At 59.8% G+C, this 20257-nt stretch overlaps 1 protein-coding gene across 26 annotated transcripts in view; it reads right to left on the minus strand.

Annotated features, from left to right (window-relative positions):
* CCDC57 (coiled-coil domain containing 57) overlaps positions 1–20257 on the minus strand; it is a 92803-nt gene that overhangs the window by 46414 nt on the left and 26132 nt on the right. For 23 of the 26 annotated variants that reach the window (XR_014304543.1, XM_082705568.1, XM_082705554.1 and 20 more), the window contains 8 exons: positions 19016–19216; positions 15200–15358; positions 12178–12340; positions 11649–11783; positions 9095–9317; positions 8324–8476; positions 3794–3897; positions 904–1074 (listed from right to left, as the gene is read on the minus strand). Coding sequence is in view for 25 of the 26 variants with exons in the window: in XM_082705568.1 (XP_082561694.1) it covers positions 904–1074; positions 3794–3897; positions 8324–8476; positions 9095–9317; positions 11649–11783; positions 12178–12340; positions 15200–15358; positions 19016–19216 (1309 nt within the window). In the remaining variant the exon portion in view is untranslated. The remainder of the gene's footprint in view (positions 1–903; positions 1075–3793; positions 3898–8323; positions 8477–9094; positions 9318–11648; positions 11784–12177; positions 12341–15199; positions 15359–19015; positions 19217–20257) is intronic. The other 3 variants (XM_082705562.1, XM_082705559.1, XM_082705564.1) reach the window with 2 other exon arrangements.

The raw sequence follows: 20257 nt of genomic DNA on the forward strand, positions 1-20257 counted from the left end.
GGGAACTCAAGTCACTGCAGGTAACCATGAGTAACGCAGGTCACTGCAGGTCGCCACAGGTAACGCAGGTCACTGTAAGTCACCATGAATAACGCAGGTCGCTGCAGGTCGCCACAGGTAACGCAGGTCACTGTAGGTGCCACAGGTCACCAAAGATAACCACAGGTGGCCCAGGTCAGCACAGGTCACCGACAGAGTCCGAAGTGTGCCCTGACAGCATATCCATCCCGGGCGTTGGTAAGAAGAGAAGCGGCCCGTGGGTCAGATCCATGGGGACGGCGGCTGTGGACTCTCTGCACAGCTCAGAACCATGGCCTGGACCAGCCGCAGAGCCTGCTGGACACCAGGTGCGGAGGGCCAGGGCCTGGACAGGAGCCCCGCTCTCACGAGCGCAGAGCGGCCTCAAACCCTCTGAAAACCCGCTCAAGGGTCCTCTCGAAGGAGAAGCCCAATTCCGCATGCAGCTTCAGGGCCCTCCTAGCCAGGGGCAGGGACTCCCTTTTAGAAGAAACAGAACAGCCCCTCCATGCGTGTGGTTTTCCCATGCTGGACTTATTATTATTTTTTTTAACATTTGTTTCTTTACTTTGCGGGGAGGGGCAGAGAGAGACTCTCAAGCAGATGCCCGCTGAGCGCAGAGCCTGACGCGGGGCTCCATGTCACCACCGTGAAACTGTGACCCGAGCGGACACGGAGAGTCAGCCGCTTCACCGACTGGGCCGCACGGCGGCGTGGACGTCAAGGGGCGGGGTCCTAGGGCCTGGAGGCCACGGACCAGGCCTGACCAGGAAAGCCAGCCACGGGGGGAGCCCGGGATGGCTCCACCGACGGCCACTCGGGGACTTCTGCAGCAGGCCCCGGACAGGACAGCAGTGGTGGGAGTGATCAGAACAGGGCACCTACCTCCCTCCCGAGGGCCACCTTGTCCAAGGAGGGCAACAGCGGCCTGTTTCCGAGGTGCTCCTCAAGCTCAAACACCTGCTTCCGCAGCTCCGAGACCTGCTGGCGCACCTGGTCCACCTCACGGGGAAGCGCGTGCTGGACGGTGTCCACGTCCAGGGGTCGCTGCAGCACCTGGGAGACCATTTCGGGGGCAGTGTTAGGCCGGAGGGCGGGGGGCAGGAGGGCAGGCACACTCGCCTGGTGCGCAGGAAGGTGACAAGGGACCGCAGGAAGGTGACAAGGGACGTGTCTGTCAGTCTCCCACCTCTGGCCGAATGCAGCCGTTCCGCCCGCCACCACCCAGCCCGCCCCCTGCAGCGCGCCCTGCGGGGCCTGTGGCAGGGCCTGCGCGGGACCCAAGGCTGGCCAGGGAGAATCCAGGCCTGAAACCGGCTCTTCCGGAGCCCAGTTCAGGCGGAAACCAGCAAGTGTAGAAAATGCTGGTGACCAGGAGGGGGCAATCCAGGGCTTGAGACGGGAGCTGGGGCCGTGGGAGGGGCGAGGCCGGGGCTTCGGAGGAGCTAACGGACAAGCCAGAGAGAGCAGAGGGCCAGGAGGGCAAGTCCCCGGGACAGGGTGGCCTTGGTCGTGCCGGGTCGGCCCAGAGACCCCCAGAGCAGGTCCCAGGCCGGAGCCCCAGGGCCAGCCCCTCACGCTGGACATCTGTCCTCCTGCTGAAGGAAGGAAGGAAAGAGGAGGCGCCCCTGTAGACTCGCTTCCGGTTTATTCCCAGGAGGAGGAAATCTGTTCCTTTCCCAGGAAGCCCTACAATGACTCGCTGGTGAATATTTTATTCTTTGAATTTGTCACATTCACACCAAAAAGGTGACCACGTGCTCAAGAGATCCTGTTAAATAACAAACCAACAAAAACACATCTTGAGGCAGAACATCTCTCCCCGTGATAGTCTCATCAGCTGTGGTCATCAAGCGCGTGCGTGATGTCCCCGCGGCCGGCAGACCGGGAAGCAGCGAGGCTGAGCGCCCTGAGCCGTCCCCACGCCGCCGGCACACAGCAGCCAATGAGCCCCCTCCGTCCTGACCGGCAGCACAAGGCAGCAGCCCCCGCCCAGCGGCCAGTTCTGTTTCCCGGAAGACGCAGGGCACACAGGGCAGTGGGATCTGTGTTAATTACGGACTTAAAAGGACATGTGAGAACTTCTCGTTTCCTCGTGAAAAACATTTCTGTGCAAAAGGCAACTGCGTGATGACACCAAAATTACAAGCAGTTAAAAAAAATAGGCAAAACAGGACGCCTGGGCGGCTCAGTCATTAAGCGTCTGCCTTCAGCTCAGCCATGGTCCCAGGGCCCTGGGATCGAGCCCCGTGTCAGGGTCCCTGCTCCGCGGGGAGTCTGCCTCCCTTTCCCGCAGCTGCTCCCCCGGCTTGTGCTCTCTCTCTGTCTCTCTCTCTCAAAAAAGGAATAAAATCTTTTAAAAAATTTAAAAATATAAATAAACTGGAAATCATAAAAATTAAAAACATTTGTGCTTTGAAGCACATTATTAAGAAAGTGAAAAGAGGAGCCTTAGCATGGAAATTCTGCAAACTGTGCATCTGATAAAGGACTAGTATCCAGAATACGTAAACAACAGTCAGAGCCCAACAGAGAGACGGACAGTGCAGCTACGAACGGCAGAGGATCGGAATCGACATTTTCTCAAAGACACGGGCACGGCCAGTGAGCGCACGAGAGAACGCTCCACACCACTCGCCGTCGGGGCAGACGCAAACCACAGCCACGGCAGCGGCCGCAGTTGAAAAGAAACGAGGTCACGGGGGTCAGGACGTGGGCCGTGGGGGTCCTCACGCACGGCCGGAGGGACAGAAAACGGGGCCGTCGCATGGGGAAGCGGCTGGGCGGCTCCTCGGAGAGCGAACCGCGGGCTCACCCCACGGCCCAGCGCGCCCGCCCCCGCACGTGTGCCCAGAGCAGCGGCCAGCAGGGACGGCCCCGAGGTCCGGAGCCCACGTTCGCAGCAGCATTATTCACACTTGCCAAGAGGAGGGGACACCCGAGTGTCCATCGGAACCCACACATGCGGGGAGCACAACGGGCCATTCCTCAGGTCTCAGAAGGTGCCAAGGATGACGGACGGACCTTGAGGACATGGCGCCGAGGGAAACGAGCGGGTCGGCAGACGGCAGCTGCCGCAGGACCCCGGTCCCGGGAGAGGCCCCCAGCCCGTCGGCAGGACGCAGGTCCCCAGTGCAGCCTTGCCATCTCGTGCCCGGTGGAGGGGTCCCAGGGGAGGCGTGGGGGGCTGGTGCCGAAGGGAATGGTTTCTGTTCAGATGATGGAAAAGTTCTGGGACTAACAGACCGTGGGGACACTAACACAGTGTTGCCAACGGAGTTAATGTCACTGAACGTACGCTTGAAAATTATAAGTTTCATGTTTGCATATTTTACCACAATGAAAAAACACTAAAAAAGAGAAATGGTGAATTTGCAGCAATAAAGCGTGGGTTATGACCCAGGCCGCACATGGAACGGGTCAGCGCGCGCATCAGCCCAGGGCATGACTGTGGCCTGACCCCACACAGGCCGCGGAGGCGTCTGGACGCACTCCCACCACACCCCTGCGCCCAGACCGGCCCCAGAGTGCCAGGAGCACATAGCCGGCTTCGTGCTCTGGGCCGCAGCCGCCCGGGGCAGCGGAGACAGCAGGCCCTGTGCTCCGCCACGGCGGCCCCTTGCTCCAGACTCATTTCCCAGGCCTTCCCGGGTGCGGTCACATGGTCACACATGACCTCACAATAAACCCTTCTTGGAGGGAAACTGAGGCACGAAAAGGTCGAGGGCTCCAGCCAGGAGAGCTGCCCAGCCCACGTGTCAAGGGGAAGCTGTACCTTCTGCCTGAGCCGGGCCACCAGGAGGTTCACGACGTGTGCCCTGTTTCGGAGCCTCCTGAGCGCTAGCCCAACGGGGGCACCTTGGGCCGGCACAGCTCCTCCTGCAGGAAGAGTGAGTCTGTCAGGCTCCGGTCTCTGAAGCCCTGGAGAAGGTTCCAGTCAGCTGCCCTGTCTGAGGAGTCGAGCCTGTGCTGTCCAGGGCAGAGGGCCCTGCTTCCCTGCCCTCCCCGAGGCATGCCCGCTGTCCCTGCCTGTCCACCGGAGGTCAGCTCTGGAGCTGAGTGGAAGGGCCAGTCCCCGCCAGCACCGAGGGCCGTGGGGGATGAAATCTCGTCCTTGTGCCAAGAAAGCAGCGTCTCTGCAGGAAGACAGCGCAGCCTCGCTGTCCTGTGCCCGCGGGAGGCCGGTCAGTACCAGCCGCCCCTCACTTGGGCGTTAGGGAAATGTTCCTAAACCATAGGTCAAGGAAGGAATCAGTGCGGGTTAGAAGTTATCTTGACCTGAATTATCATTAATAAACCGCTCATGCAAACTTCCAGAAAGCAGGGCAGCCTGCTGGCTCAGGCGGTGCAGCGAGCGGCTCCTGGTCCTGGGTTCAGGAGTCTGAGCCCCACGTTGGGGGCAGAGATTACTTAAAAATAAATACTTTTTTAAAAAAATTAAGGGGCGCTTGGGTAGCTCAGTCACTTGAGCGTCCAACTCCTGATCTAGGCTCAGGTCATGATCTCAGGGTCGTGAGATCGAGTCCTGCTTTGGGCTCTGAGCTGAGCACGGAGCCGGCTTCTCTCCCTCTGCCCCTCCCCATGCTTGTGTGCACGTGTGCGCTCGCTCTCAAATGGCTCAACAAATCTTCTAAGAAATTAAGTAAACGTGGGGGCCTGGGTGGCTCAGTGGGTTGGGGCCTCTGCCTTCGGCTCAGGTCATGATCTCAGGGTCCTGGGATCGAGCCCCACGTCGGGCTCTCTGCTCGGCGGGGAGCCTGCTTCTCTCCCCACCCCCCGCTTGCTTGTGATCTCTGTCTCTCTGTCAAATAAATAAATTTAAAAAAAAAAAAAGAAAGAAATTTAGTAAACAGGGGTGCCTGGGGGGCTCAGTCATTAAGCCTCTGCCTTCAGCTCAGTCATGATCCCAGGGTCCTGGGGGTGAGGGGCTCCCTGCTCAGCGGGGAGCCTGCTTCTCCTCCTGCCTCTCGCCCTGCTCTCGTGCTCTCTCCCTCACTCTCTCAAATAAGTAAGTTAAAAATAAAATAAAACTCATAGGACGATACTAAGTAATTTTTGAAAATTTAGATGAAATGGACAATTTTCTAGTAAAATAGAATATCAAAAAGTGACACAAAAAAGAAAACATGGATCAGCCTTGACTGTATGAAAGAGTGAAATAATACTTTAAAGCCTTCTCATGAGGAAAATCCTAAACCCAAAAGGGCTCAGAATTGAATTCTATTAACTGGTTCACGAAAAATTAACATAAGTCCAACAAAGTTTTTCAGAAAACAGAGAAATAGGGAACATCTCCCAACACATCTGAGGCCAGACTCGTGGTCCTAAAACCTGACAGTGGGCGTCATGAGAAAGAAAGCCCAAAGTCCCTCACAAACATAGACGTACTAATTCTCAGTAAAATGTCAGTAAAAGAATAAATCACATGTGGAGTTTATTCCAACATTCGGAAGCCAAGCCGCGCTCACCGCTCCGAACAAGATGGCGCGTGTGGGCCCCGTCCCTGTCCTTCGGTGCAGCTAAAGCCTCGAGCGACCGTGAGGGGAGGCCCAGCAGGCGAGGGCCAGGGGCTCTGGGGACACTCTGCGCTGGGCTCCAAGTCTTTGTTCTTCCTGTATTTCCTGGCTCTGATCCTGAAGCAGCCACAGCCCAGAAAGACCAGGGAGCTTAGACCAAGTAAGGCCAGGCCTGCTCCCTGCAGCGGAAGCGCCTGGAAAGAAAGGCAGAGGCTCCCGTGCACCAGCCATGTGGACCCTCCGGGAAGAGCATGTGGGGAGGGTCAGGGGGGTGGGGCGGAGAAAGGAATTCCTTAACTCTGTGCACTAAGTCTCTGGGGGGGGGGGCCCCTGTGGAAACCAGGCAGTGTGGATGCAGCCAATGTGTTGCGAGCTGAGCTCTGCGAGGACCAGTGGCCTCGGGCAGAGGGGGACAGCATCATCGCAAAGGCTCTGGTGACCAACTGACCTTTCAGATGCAGCCCGAGAGACGGGCCAGGACATGGATGTGCGTCGAGCCCCAGCAAGAGCAGAAGAGCGGTCAGGCTTTCAGAGTACCTGCTTGGTACACGCCTGTCACAGTCCAGGGTCACTCATCGCACGGACAACCAGGACAAGCCCAGCTGACAGGACAGATGGCAGAGCCACGTGGACCAGGGAATCCGTGCACAGAGTTAAGGAATTCAACCACGAGGAATAGGGAACAAGGGATCTTAAACAAGCTGATACATTCTTAAAACAATGGGAAAAAAGAAGTTTCAGCAGAGGAATAAAAGAGAAAGAAAAACCAAATGCAATCTTAGAACGGACACTGAAATAAAAGTGCCCCCAAAGGGCTCCAGAGCAGCTCGGAGGGAACCCCGGGCCTGCGAGCTGGAAGACAGACAGAAATCACCCGTCTGAGACACAGAGGAAACAGATGGACAAAAGTCCCAGAGCCACAGGGACGACAAGCTGGCGCTTCTGTCGTCAGATCCCAGAGGGAAAAAGAGCAGAGAGTAGAGCAAACATGTGCCCAAGTCACGGTTGAAAACTCCCCAAACCTGGCAAAGACAAGAACCTTCAGATTCAACGCCAAACGGGTAAGCCCAGACACACCACCATCAGGAATCCCCCCGGAGCGACAGACGCGGCATGGGGCTTCGGGGACGGGGCTCGGATGGCCGGGCCCTCTCGGAGGCACGCGGCACCCCAGCTGGAGGGCTGGGAGCTCCTCTCCTCATGCCAGCAAGAAACTCCCTTCTCAGACGACGGGAAGCCGGAAGACTCGGCAGCAGCAGACCTGGATCACATGGAGCCTGGAACATGGGCCTCAGGAGGGCCACGCGCCAAGGGCAGGCGTCCGGTGAACCTCCCAGCCTCTGGCTTTCCTCCTGAGTGTTTCAGGTCCCACGGGGCAGCTCCAAGCAGAGCCGAGAACACTGCCTGCCACGGTTCCCCACGTGGGAGAGGTGGGTTTTGCGCTGCGGGGCCTGACCTCTGCCTTCCGCCGGAGGCTGCGCCGCAGGGACAGGAGCTGGCCGTGGTCCTGCAGCCACGGCCTGCGCGGGCGACCCATGAACAGAAGTCGCCGAGGGACAGGGAGCAGGAAGGAAGCTGCTGCTCACACCCCACACGAGGGCCAGGGTGGCCGGTGGACACGGGTCGGTCAGAGATGTCAGCAGTGTAGGCGTCAGAAACTGACCCAGCTGTGCGCTGCCTGCGAGAGTCGCCTCAAGTGGGGGAGAGGCAGGGCACCGGGGAAAGGGTCCTGAAGATCGGCCCAGCAGACGCCCACCCGGGGGAGGCCGGCCTAGTGACCGACAGCACACGAGCGGACCCCGGGGCAGGGAGAAAGGAACATTCCAGGACCACCGAAGGGTCTGATCCTGTCACGACCACGGCAATCCTACACGGCCAATGACAAGGCTTCAAAACACACTAAGGAAAATTGACAGAATCACGATAAAAAACAAAGATCTGCCTTACAACAGGAAGAGAAAGGAACGTCCTTGCTCTGACCCTGCTCCCCCCAAATCCTTACAAAATATTTAGGAGAAATGCTGAATATTTTTCTTGGGGGTCAGGAAGACGGCCAGCTGCCATCAACACCCTCCGGGGACGCCAGCCAGGGAAAGGAGTATAAGAAAAAGAAACAAAAGAGACCAGCTCTGGGGAGCCAGTTCCCGAGCGGAGACCGGACGGCCTGGAGGAAGAGCCCGGCCCCCTCCCTTCTCCTCGTGTAAACCCTCGAGCTGCCTGGCCTGCGTCCAGCCCTCTAGTCCCCCCAGGCGGGCCCTGCACCAGGCCAGCGCCCCAGCCCAGCTGGTGTCAGAGCAGGGGGAGGGGCAGGGAAGCGCCCACACAGAGTGGTGAACGGGAGCAAACACCTCGAGAATGGCCTGACCCGGGGACTCCTGGGGGTCGGGACAGGGACCTGCAGTCTGTGGTCACCCCTCGAGAATGGCCTGACCCGGGGACTCCTGGGGGTCAGGACAGGGACCTGCAGTCTGTGGTCACCCCTCGAGAATGGCCTGACCCGGGGACTCCTGGGGGTCAGGACAGGGACCTGCAGTCTGTGGTCACCCCTCGAGAATGGCCTGACCCGGGGACTCCTGGGGGTCAGGACAGGGACCTGCAGTCTGTGGTCACCCCTCGAGAATGGCCTGACCCGGGGACTCCTGGGGGTCAGGACAGGGACCTGCAGTCTGTGGTCACTCCTGACCTGTGCGTTTGCATTTTGTGACTTTCTGTAGGGTTTGTATTTCAATTAAAGCAAAGGCAGCGCTACTGGGGCAGAGCATGCGACAGGACGGGACAAGGACTCTTACCGGGGACGTGGGCCGAGGCGTGGACGCTGGGTTGAAAGTCAGCGTAAGAGGAGGAGGTCTTTGAAGGATCAAACACGTCTTCTAGTTGTTCTTCCAAGGCTTTGAATTTGTGCTTTAGATTCCGTATTTCTGTTTCAAGGACCGTGATGTGATCTGCCCCCAAAGACCCAGGCAACACACAGACACGCACGTGTGCACATCGCACATCCCTCCACCATCGCCACGGCCGAGGCCCACTCAGGCGGGTGCTGCTGTCTCCCAGCCTGTCCCCCACCACGGCCCGGCCTGGCTGCTCCCTGCGGAGGGCCCCCGCCCAGCAGACCCTCAGCGTCCCTGCCATGAGCCTTCATGCGCGGGAGCACAGCGCGTCCCCCGCTGGTGGAGCTGTGCCTCCGCTCACAGCCGCTCCTGGGCTTCCTGACGCGCACGGGGCACAGCCCAGCTTGGCTACGGCCCAGGACACCCTGAGGAGAGACCTGGTGCCCCAGCCCCGATGCCCACCCCTCGAACACGGTGCCCAACCAGCCCCCCGTGCCAGCGGCGTCCCGGCGATAAGTGCTGAGTACACAGCCCTCCCCTTCCCAATAAAATGTTGCCGCACAGACGTGCCGACGGAAGATGCTCCCGCCAGGGAAACGCTGCTGCCGCTCTCGGACGCCCTGCCCTACAGCGGACGCCCGTTGGTGAGACTCCGCGGGAAGCCCATCTTGGACCCGGTGGAGACCCGTGTCCCCTCCCTCCCCTCCTCCTGCTGCCCTCGTCCCTGCTCACCAGGCGCCTCAGCTGCTGCCTCTGGGCTTGGACGGGGCTGCTCTGTGTCGGCGGCCCGAGCCCCCGACGGGGTAGGAGGAGGAACGTGGTCACTCAGAGCCTCCATTTCTTTCCGCATCTCCGCAACAGCCCTTCGTAAGCTTGCGTTCTGCTCCTGGAGCCTCTGCATCTCACCGGACGGAAAACTTGCCCTTATCTCTTCTTCCTGCTGCCCGAGGAGCACCTGTCAAGGCCGAGAATGCTTACGGCGGCCGAAGAAACCCACAGCTCGCGGCCCGTCGGGGGCCGCTGTGCGCACCCCTGCCTCCCTCCGCGCCTGCACTCCCGGCCGTGGAGACCCCCCGCCCCAGCTGACGATGCTGAGCCTCCGGTCGTCGCGACAAGAGGACTGCTGTTCGCCAAAGGCAGCTTTTCCTGACAAACCTGGGGACTCCTTCTCAGTCCCAAAGCTGCCCTGCACCCGCTGGGGCGGCTGGTGTGGAAAGACCGGCCAGAACGTGCCAGCGACGAGGCAGATGGCGCGGGGCTGTTGCTCGCTGCAAAGGCTGCTCGCGGGCGTGGGACGGTGCTTCGCCGGGCAAGGCAGTCTGGTGAGCACACGGCCACCCACGGCTTGCCCAGTCCTGCGGCACACGGCCCCGAGCGAAGGGGAGCTACTGCCAAGTGCACGGCCGGGCAGCCTTAGGACGGCAGGCGCGAACGGTCAGCGGCCGTGGGGAAGAGAAGGGTCACAACCATTTACATCTTTTCATAAAGACGCCAGTTACACTGGATCAGGACCCATCCTGCTCTGACTGACCTCCTCTGAGCTGGTCACATCCACCAAGACCCTATTTCTAAGTAAGGTCGCACCCTGAAGAGCTGGCCGTTCGGACCGGAACCTGTTCCTTTGGGGCCAGCATTCAGCCCGCGGGCCTCTCCCTGTTGCGGCCTGGCTCTGACCCCGTTGGGGTCAGCGAGGACCTCTTTGTGCGGAGAACACGGCCACGGCTCTGTGTCGGTGGCTCAGACACCACGTGTGGAGACACGTGTCTCTGGGATAAAGTCTAGGCCCTTAGTTCAGTGCTTCCTGAGAGCCACAGGCTTCAGTTCCAAGAGGGCCGCTGGCTGCACCCGGGGCCCTCCCTCCGGACGGGTGATGGCACAGCATGTCCTCCACGCCAGCCCCGACGCTGACACCACCACCGGGACAGGAAGTTCTCCTCACGGCTTTCCAAGCGAGGAAGCGACCTGGCTCTGCGGCCAGTAATGTGGCCGTATCGCAGAGGGACACTCTGGTGCGTGTCCCTGCCACCCGCCGGTCCCTCCCTGTGAGCCTTCCTGCTGCCTTGCGCAGCCGAGGTCGAAGGAGCCCCTGCGCTCGCGGACCGTGTCCTCCTTGAGGCTGTGGCTCGCGCCTGGCTGTCCAAACGGCACCGGGTCGGTGTCCTGGGTGCTGATGATTCTCATGCGTGACCAAGAGAGGGTCATCAAATGTCAGCTCTGGGTCAGCTCTGGGTCTGAGCTGGGACGTAAAAGTCCTGACGGAAGCAGCCGAGGTCCCGGGGTGCACACACAGGCTGGGACAAGTTAGGGACGTGTATGTGTGTTTTAGTGAGCTCTACACCCAACGTGGGGCTCAAACTCACGACCCCAGATCAAAAGTCACATGCTCTACAGACTGAGCGTGCCGGGCGCCCCAAATTACAAATATCTTGACACTGCTTAGGAGCTGACCTATGGACACGTGGCCACGGCATCATCTCAAAGGAAACCTTGCCCACCTGGGTCCCTATGACGCGCCAGAAGTCTGAGCAGCTGCTGCCTTTGGGGTGGGGATAGGGACCAATGGGAAGGGGCGTGGGGACCTTTCCGGCATGACGGAAATGCTCTGTTTCTTGTCGGAGGGCTGGGTCCCATGGGCACGTTCACGGCAAACACACTGAGCTGTGTGCACTGAAGACCTGTGCTTCACCATGTGTCACACAGGAGCCATTCACGGCCCGGGGAGTCTTCTGCCTACCCCTCCTGCTCTTGCTCCCCTGGCCTCACGCTGCCCCTGGCCCTCTGGCCACGGACCTCAGAACCCAGCCTGCTCCTTCCAAACTGTTCCAAAGGGTCCCTGTGTCTTGGGCCACGGCACTGGCCTCAGCATCGGAGGACCCAAGGGCCAGGACACCAAGTCCTTGGGCAGACCTGGTGAAGGCGGGTACCCAGGCTGTCTCCACAGACGGGATCACGGCACACAGCGACCCCCCACAACAGCTCCGCAGAGAAGGCCACAGCAGCAATGTTACACTACCCGTCTGTATGGCAGGATGTTCGAATGTGGGGCTTTTTGAGATTTCAAGAACTAAAGATACACAACAGTGTCTGAGCACAGGGTCACCTCAGCTCTTTCAGGTGCTAGATTGGCCTCGTGGTGGCGACAGACACAGAAAAGGAATAGGGCCGAGAAGACCGACCTCCTGTTGGGGTCTGTGTGGCCCTGTTCTCCCACGGCCACCACGGAGGGAAGGCTCAAGCAGGCTGCTGTGCTCCTGGGGGGGTCCGGGAGGACGGCGCCGGCACTGACCTGCACCTCCTTCTCGGGAAGGAGGCTGCGTGTCCTCAATGCCTGCACGGCCTGGTCTCTCTCCAGCGTCAAGGCCTTGAGCACCCCCTCCTGGTCACGCAGTGTCCGCTCCGTCTCCTGGAGCTTCGCAGAGGCCTGGGGAGAGACGTGGGACTCAGTGCCCGCTGGGAGGGTTACAAAGCAGCAGCCGACTCTCAGGTCCTTCCTGGGGAGCAGAGAGCAGGCGCCCGAGTGAGCAGCCCCCGGGCCCAGGACCACGTGGCGCACGGGCCTCAAGTGTGGCCTTCCCAGCACCAGTTAGGGGAACAGCTCGTGCAGTAAGAACCAAAGGCCCTCAAAGGCTGTGGCAGGACAGGGACACCTTCGGCTACTCTAATCATCGTTACATGGCACGCTGCTCGGTGAGGCTCGGCGTCTCCCAATCCCAACAACAATGTGGGGACAGCCCAGAGCCCTCGTCCAGGAGCCACCGGGCGCTCCCAGGCCCTCCCAGCGCACGACGACCCCCGAGGAGCCTGGGGACGCAGACCTGATCCCGCGCCTCGCTCAAGGCCCGAATCAGGTCCTCGGCCTTGCGGTAGTGGTCCCTCTCCACGACGTCACAGCGCTGCCGCCAGTCCAGCTCTAGCTGCGCCTTCTCGCGCTCCAGGCCCCGCTGCCTCTCCTCGGCGGCGGACAGCTGCTGCTTGTACCTCGGGGACAGGACAAGCACGGAGGTTAGTGTCTTGCACGTGAAGCAAAGGTGGCGGGCGTGGGGAGGGCGCCACACACTGTGGTCGGGACCCCCAGGCTGGCCCATTCCCAGGCACGTGCGGACACTCAGCATGCCGGGGGGGGGGGGGGACGCGCAGCCGGGAGGGGTCCCTGCAGCGTGGACACGGAGGGCAGGCTTGGGTTCAGACAGGAGCAGCCAGCAAGGACCCGAGCTCCAAGGAAGCCAGCACCGTGGAAGACCAAACTCAAGAAACACAAGAACCCGTCTGGAAGAAGAGAAGGAAGAAAGCCAACAAACTTGGGGGAAACGGAGAAGTGGTTCCAGCAGAGACATGTGAGAAGGCTTCGGAGTGACCGCCGGAGAGCTTGGAGCCGCCGGAACAGAGAGATGGACCGACACCCATCTCAGAGCAGGTCCAGGGAGATCGGAACCGAGCAAGCAAAGGAGAAAACCCAGCACAACCCGGGGAGACACGTGTCCTCGGACCAGACGGGCTCGCCAAGCGCTCCTCCAGGGCCTACGGAGGCGCACGCATAGACGCCGCGCACAGCGCTGGCCCGGGATGAGAAGCCTCGGGGAGACAGAGTGCGGGCCACACAGGTCCCAGGCCTCTCGTCGGCCGCGTGGGGGCAACGCGTGGTGGTGGCTCTGGACGGCCTCCCCTCAAGGGTGGCCGGGGTGTGCATGGTGGGATGGGCATGCCCCTGACCAGATAAGGCCATGCAAGGCCCCGCCTTGCCCACGGGAGGGAGTTTCGCACCACCCCGAGAAGCCACAGTGTCCGGCCCTGCAGACACCTCTGGGACTCAGGGGCACTGGGAAGGACCCCCCGCCAGCCTGAAGAGCCTGGAAGGAAGGGCCGGCCTGGCTGATGTCGTGGCCCCAGCCTAACGAGACCCTGTGCCGGGGACACAGCTGAGCCGAGCCAGACTCCTGACCACAGACACGGAGACAGTAAGTGGGTGTTGTTCAAGCCACTAATTAGCAGTGATTTGTTCCAGAGCAACAACAAAGTAACACACAACGGGTTCCAGATCCGGCGGAAGGGGCGCCTGGGTCACTCAGTCAGGCGTCTGCCCTTGGCTCAGGTCATGATCCCGGGGTCCTGGGATCGAGCCCCAAGTCAGGCTCCCTGATCAGCGGGGACCCTGCTCTTCCCTCTGCCGCGGCTCCCCCTGCTGTGCCCTTGCTGTCTCTCTCTGTCAAACACATGAATAAAATATTTTTAAAAACCTAGGGGAAAGCGATTTGGAATGTGGCATTCTAACCCAGGAAATCAGCACCAACACAGGAAGGCAGAGATGGGCATCCTCAGACACAAAAGCTCAGAGCAGCGGGACAGGGTTTCACAAATGTGGTAAAAGCCCACTTGTTTATTTCTTTAGGAGATTTATTTATTTTTGAGAGAGAGAGAAACACAAGCCGGTGAAGGGGCCGAGGGAGAGAGAGCATCTCGAGCAGACTCCCCGCTGAGCACAGGGCCTGACGTGGGGCTCGATCCCATGACCCTGAGATCACCACCTGAGCGGAAACCAAGAGTCGGACGCTCCACCGGCTGAGCCCCAGGTGCCACCGGGTTGTTTATTTTTAAATGTGCACTGAAGCCCGTAGCTCTGTAGAATGTCAGGAAACGCCACAGCGCCGTCCCGTCACCACGACGTCCCGGGATGCCTGTGCTCCCTGCACGTGGGTCCCGTGGGGCAGGAGCAGACACAGAACGTGTTCTCTGTCCACAGCAGAAGTGAAATAAAATCAGTAACAGAAAGATATCTGGAAATCTCAAAATGACGGGAAACCTAGCAACACGTTTCTCAACAGCCGCGGACCGAGGAAGAAATCACAAGGAAAATTACGAAGTATTTTTAACCAAATCGTATCAAAATTGGTGGATGGCAGCGAAGCAGTGTTCAGAAGGACACGCCCAGCACGAAATGCTTACGTGTCTCAGACAAGCAGAGCCAAGGCCCCGCCGTCATCAGCTGTGAAGAGAACATCCGGCGGAAGCCAAGCGAACCAGAAGGGGTACGGGCGAGAGAGTGAGAGCTCAGAGAACACCGGGAAGCCCTCTGAAAAGATCTGTAGAGCCGCCCGACCTCCAGCGAGACTGACCCAGGACAGCAGAGGCGGCAGCGACAGGCCGCGCCCCAGGAGACGGACCCCAGGAGCCACTCTGGGCCCGTGAGGTCAGCAACGACGCGGAATGGGCAAACCCCCGGAAAGACTCGAAGTCGCAGACTGACACAGAAACACAGAAAACCTGCAGCAAGCCCGCGGCGAAGCCGGAGGCAAGGGGCCCCCGCATGGCACGTGGGGGGGGCAGGCTGTGGGGCTGGGGCGTGAGGAGGGGGTGCTAGCCGGCCAGGGCCAGGTCTTAGTCTCGGCTGCAGGGGCAGCAGAACAGGCACAGGCCGGTCAAGACTCGCCGACCGCACGGCAGAAACTAGTGCATCTCATGACATTTCAGTGGCCCGAGAAGGCAAGTGTGTTCTTGACTCAAGCATTCCCTCCGCCTGGTGACAGCAGCAGCCGCCCCGGAGGCCGGAAGCAGCGACTGTCCCCACAGGCCCGAGCAGCAGGAACGCTGCCGTGTGCCTGCGACAGAGCCGAGCCCACTCCCATGGCCTTCTCTGGCCGCACTCCGTCACCCCGTCCCCTTGCACCCCTTCTCACGACCCGACGTTCCTCTTCTTCCGGGTTTTCCTGTCTTTCTCCCCCAATGGGCTATGAGGCCAGGCCTGGATTCGGTTCCCTTTTGTTCCCCTAGTGCCAGAACGGCACCGGGCCCAAAGGAGACACACAGTGGAAAGACCCCTTGGGGAAGCTGTGGGACAGTCACCTTCCAATGTCTTGCTGACATCTGGCCAGATGTGCCTTGAGTTCCACTGCCTCTGCCTGCAGCGACTGAATCTGGAGGTCCTTGGAGATCATCTCCTTGGACAGCTCAGCGATCTGGGCATCCCAGCCGGATCTTAGAGCCAGCGCGTCTTCCCGAAGTCTGCACAAAGAAGGGAGACCGCAGGAATGCGGTGTGGCGCTCGCTCGAGCTTTCTTTTCCCCAGTGCCCCCAACGCACACACCCCCGCACGCGCACGCCGCCCTCGGAGGAAGTCTGCACGCCAGCATCTCCCCGTCAGGGTGGGGCCTTGCTCACCCAGACGAGGAAAGGTCCTACCCGAGCAGAAGCCCCTGCCCAACCATCCCGCCGACCCAGCTGCCCACTGAACTCCTACGACACGCTAAGTCCATGCCAGCCGTGCAGGGCCGACGTGAGCCACGGGGTGGTGCCGCTGGGCTCACCGGTGCCACGCCTCGCGCAGCCCTCTACGTCGGGACACATGTTTGCAAATTGCACAGTGACATGAGCTTGTACAGAAACCCCTCCTCCACCTGGCAGAATTCCCAAAACTTGGATAATGTCCCCAGAATAAAAACCGTAGAGTAGACACCTAGAGCTGCTGCCCAGGGAAGTCGTAGTGCTGACGGTACCGGAGGCCCCTGGGGTTCACTCCGTCCGCAGCCCAGTCATCAAGGAAGAGGCACTGGGCTGCCCCCTCCGGAGGAAAACAAGCCTGGGGGGCAAGAGTCTAGTCTCGGAGCCCCGCTGCCTGAGGCACCACAGGTGTCTCAGAGGACGAGGAAGGTCCGTCAACACAGAGTTCTAGCTTGACTCTTAGCCACCGGAAAAAGACCATTTTTCTTCATATGCTTTCAACAAATTATTTCTGGAACGAAGCATACGAACTCACCCTGACCTCTACCTGCTCTAATGTTAGGAAGGGCCACACAAGTGGGGCGCCTGGGTGGCTCCGTGGGCTGAGACTCTGCCTTCGGCTCAGGTCATGATCTCAGGATCCTGGGATCGAGCCCCGCATCGGGCTCTCTGCTTGGCAGGGAGCCTGCTTCCCCCTCTCCCTCTGCCTGCCTCTCTGCCTGCTTGTGATCTCTGTCTGTGTCAAACAAATAAATAAAACCTTAAAAACAATAAAGTAAAATAAAAGAAGGGCTGCACGAAGTTGGAAGCTTCAGTACACACCCAGGTAAGACGGCACGCAGGCACCAGGAGCTGGTCTGAAGTGAGATGTAGCTTCAAAATTTAGCACCCAAAAATGCAAAATATCTCCATATTCATTTTTTTCAGGCAAAAATTACTAGTTCTTATTCCGCCTACTTGTTATTGATGCAACATGTGATCGGCTTAAACAGGCTCCCCTCTCTTGTTGGGCCTTCACTGTGGCCCCACGGGTGGGTCAGTCATGACTATGTTGCAGGTGACCCGGCGACAGAGAACAGACGGGCTCTCACAAAGCCTCTCGGGGCCACAGCCGCTCTCCTGTGGCCTTCACGACCTACTGGCCTCAGGAAGATTATCACAAATACGCCCAAAGAAATAGATCAAAATATGGGGTGTTTCTGTCACTGGTTTTCAAACAGCACCTGTCTTAGTAGGAGAAGACACAGACTGTCCTGGGCACGGTGGCCCCAGGCAGCACCCGTGTCCCAGGCCACGCGGAGCACCAGTGAGGAGCACAAGGACAGATGCGTCGGAAGGAAAGAGCAGGTGGGAGGAGGCCGGCCCAGGGCCTCGGATGAGGGGGTCCTGCGGATGCGGCCGGCACTGCGAGAAGGGCCCGCGCAGAGCCTCGCAGCCCGTGTGCCCATCAGACTGTGTCACTTCTGCGTCTCCAACTGCTGCTGCTCGTGTTGAACAGATCGAACACGACCGTGCATCCAATCTAAGGAAAGCTTCCCGAAGGAGCGCTAGCTTCCCGGTGCTGCACAGCTGTAAGAACCATCTTCCCCGACGGAGACGTAACTGGGCAGAGCACCCTCCCTAGAACGCAGCCCAGCTCATTCCCCAAACAGACAGGAAAAGCCAGTTGCTAGGCACGGTGAACACTGGCCAATGGCTGATTTAGCTGGCTTGATCAGACACTGTCAGTAAACACGGCTTCTCCAAGTACCAGAGACGAGTCCAATCCCCAGTTCTGTCCCCAGAGGTTCTACACGCCAGCTCGCCTGCCCAGACACTGCCCATGGAGCCCGCCGGCCTGCATGTACACCGTGTGCAGTGCAGTTAGCACAACTGCTCACAGTCATGCCTGGCTGAGACGCTGGGAAGAAAATTCCTGTTAAGAAGAAACCAGTGGAGGCGCCTGGGTGGCTCAGTGGGTTAAAGCCTCTGCCTTTGGCTCAGGTCACGATCCCAGGGTCCTGGGATCGAGCCCCGCATCGGGCTCTCTGCTTGGCGGAGAGCCTGCTTCTCCCTCTCTCTCTGCCTGCCTTTGCCTGCTTGTGATCTCTGTCTGTCAAATAAATAAATAAAATCTTTAAAAAGAAGAAGGAAGAGGAGGAGGGGAGAAAAAAAAACCCAGTGGAATACTACGCAGCCATCAAACCCCCTGAAATCCTGCTTTTTGCAAAGACGCAGGTGGAACTAGAGGCTGTTATGCTGAGCGAAGTCAGTCAGTCATCACGTGATCTTACTGACAACGAGGAGTCTGAGAAACGAGACAGAGCAGCCAAGGGGAAGGGAAGGAGAAACAAAACAAGACGAAATCAGGGGGAGACAAACCGTAAGAGACCCTCAGCCACGGGAAACAGACCGAGGGTGGCTGGAGGGCCAGGGCAGGGGGCCGGGGGCACTGAGTGACGGGCACTGAGCGGGACACGGGATGTGACAAGCACCGGGCGTTGTGAGCAGCCGACGCGTCACTGACCTCTGTCCCTGCAACTGACAGTTCACTCGGTGTAAATTAATTGAATTTAGATAGAAAAATAAAGTTAAAAAAAAAGAAACTGGTTGTGGAGAAATCGGAATCCTAGTGCGGACAGGGCACCCGCTGTGAAAACAAGTCTGGCAAGTCAACCTCAGAAGGTTAAACATAGGGGTACCCGGGGGCTCTGTCAGTTGATCCTCTGCCTTCAGCTCAGATCCTGGACTCAGGGTGCTGGGATCGAGCCCCACGGCAGGGTCCCTGCTCAGCGTGGAGCCTGCTTCTCCCTCTCCCTCTGCTCCTCCCGCTTTACTCTCATGGTTTCGGACAAATAAATAAATAAAATCTTAAAAAAAAGTCAAACGCAGATTTACCATACAATCCAACAAACCACCTTCCGGTGTCCCCCGCACCCCAGTGAACAGGCACCCGCACACCCACGCTCGCGGCAACACTGTTTACGACAGCCACGAGGTGGAAACAACCCAAGTGTCCACTGACGAATGGGTACAGACAGTGCGGTCCAGCCAGGCAGCCGGGAAAGGAAGGACACCCTGTCCCCTGCCCCAGCACCGGTGGACCCAGGAGGCGCGACGGCCAGTGGAATACGCCAGTCGCCAAAGGACAGACACTGCAGGATCCCACCCAGACGAGGGACCGAGAGTCATCAACGTCCAGGAGACAGTGTGGACGGTGGGTCCCAGGAGGTGGGGGAGGGGAACGGGAGGGGACATTTGGCGGCCGTACGATGCAGCCAACTGTGCACTTTAAACGGCCAAGATGGTGAATGTCCCACGCTGCACACTACCACAACCGCATACGTCCACACACACGCACACACGGCGCGGTCTGAAGACACGACGCGGAGAAGGACCAGAGACCAAACCCTCCCGGGCCGCGCGGGTGCCACCAGCCGCCGGGCCCTCCCCCGCGCTCACCTGTCCAGGGCGGCCTCCTTCTCCCTCAGCGTGTCCCCCTGCCTCCGCTCGGCCCGGCGCAGCTGCGGCTCGAGGGCCTCACAGCGGGCCTGCAGCTCCCGGGCCCGGGCCTCCAGCGCCTGCAGCTGCTCCGCGTGGGCGCCCTTCACGGCCGCCAGCGCCGCGTCCCTCTCCCTGGCCAGACGGTCCAGCTCCTCGTGCCTGGAACACAGGCAGGTGTCACAGCGGCGCAGGGCCCCGCTCGGTCCCCAGACCACACATGCCTCTCCCGTGCTCAGGGGCTGCAATCCCGGGACCTGAGCCGTGGCGCATCCTGCCCGGCCACTGCTCAGGCAAACGCTGGCTCAAGGGCTCTTAGAGGCCGGGTCCCTGGGCGACTCTGGAGCTGACGCCCCCAGAAGACAGACGGCAGCGACAGGGGCTCTGGTCAAGCAGTGCTACTGATGCCCCCACCAGCTTTCCTACTGGCCCCTGAAAGCAGGGCACAGCTCAGCAGCCATCTGTTACCCAGAACCCTAAGGCTGTCCCTGTGACTGAGGACCGCAGGACGCTGGCTGCTTTTCTTTTTTTTTCAAGATTTTATTCATTTATTACAGACAGAGATAATACAGGCACAGGGGAGCTGGAGAGGGAGAAGCAGGTTCTCCACTGAGCAGGGAGCCTGGTGTGAGGCTCGATCCCAGGACCCCGGGATCATGACCTGAGCCGAAGGCAGACGCTTAATGACGGAGCTCCCAGGCGCCCCTTCCATTAGCATTCTTCAGTGAGATGGTGCAGCCTTCTTCAACGAGGTCACATGAGCATACTTCTCACTCTAATTACAATCAAGCTTCACCTCACCCATGCTGCGAACTGCTCCGTGTTCTCTACCCTCCGCCAGCAAACACACGAACGCGCGCTGGCGTCTGGCAGCACAGGCCTTCCCCTCGTGGGACCGCGAGGGGTCCGATCGCGACGGCTGGGGAAGGAGCAGACTCACTTCCGAGCCGCACCGCGTGGCGGCTGTCCAGTGGCTCTCAAAAGGCCGACTCCGACGCCGGGCTGGGAGGCTTGCCCTCCGTCACCAGGGTCCACCGGTGCCACTTGCGCCACCGCACTGTCGCACAGGCCGTCCGACGTGAAGCATCGGGAAGCGCTCTAGCGTGTCACGTATATTAGCACCAAATGGTCCTAACCTAGAGCACATGGGTGCGCTTTTCAAGGTGTGCTCTGGGATTCCCAGTGTTTTGACAATTCTCCAAA

The sequence above is a fragment of the Mustela nivalis genome (genome assembly GCF_964662115.1).
Source record: "Mustela nivalis genome assembly, chromosome: 17".
In the NCBI taxonomy this organism is placed as follows: Eukaryota; Metazoa; Chordata; class Mammalia; order Carnivora; family Mustelidae; genus Mustela; species Mustela nivalis.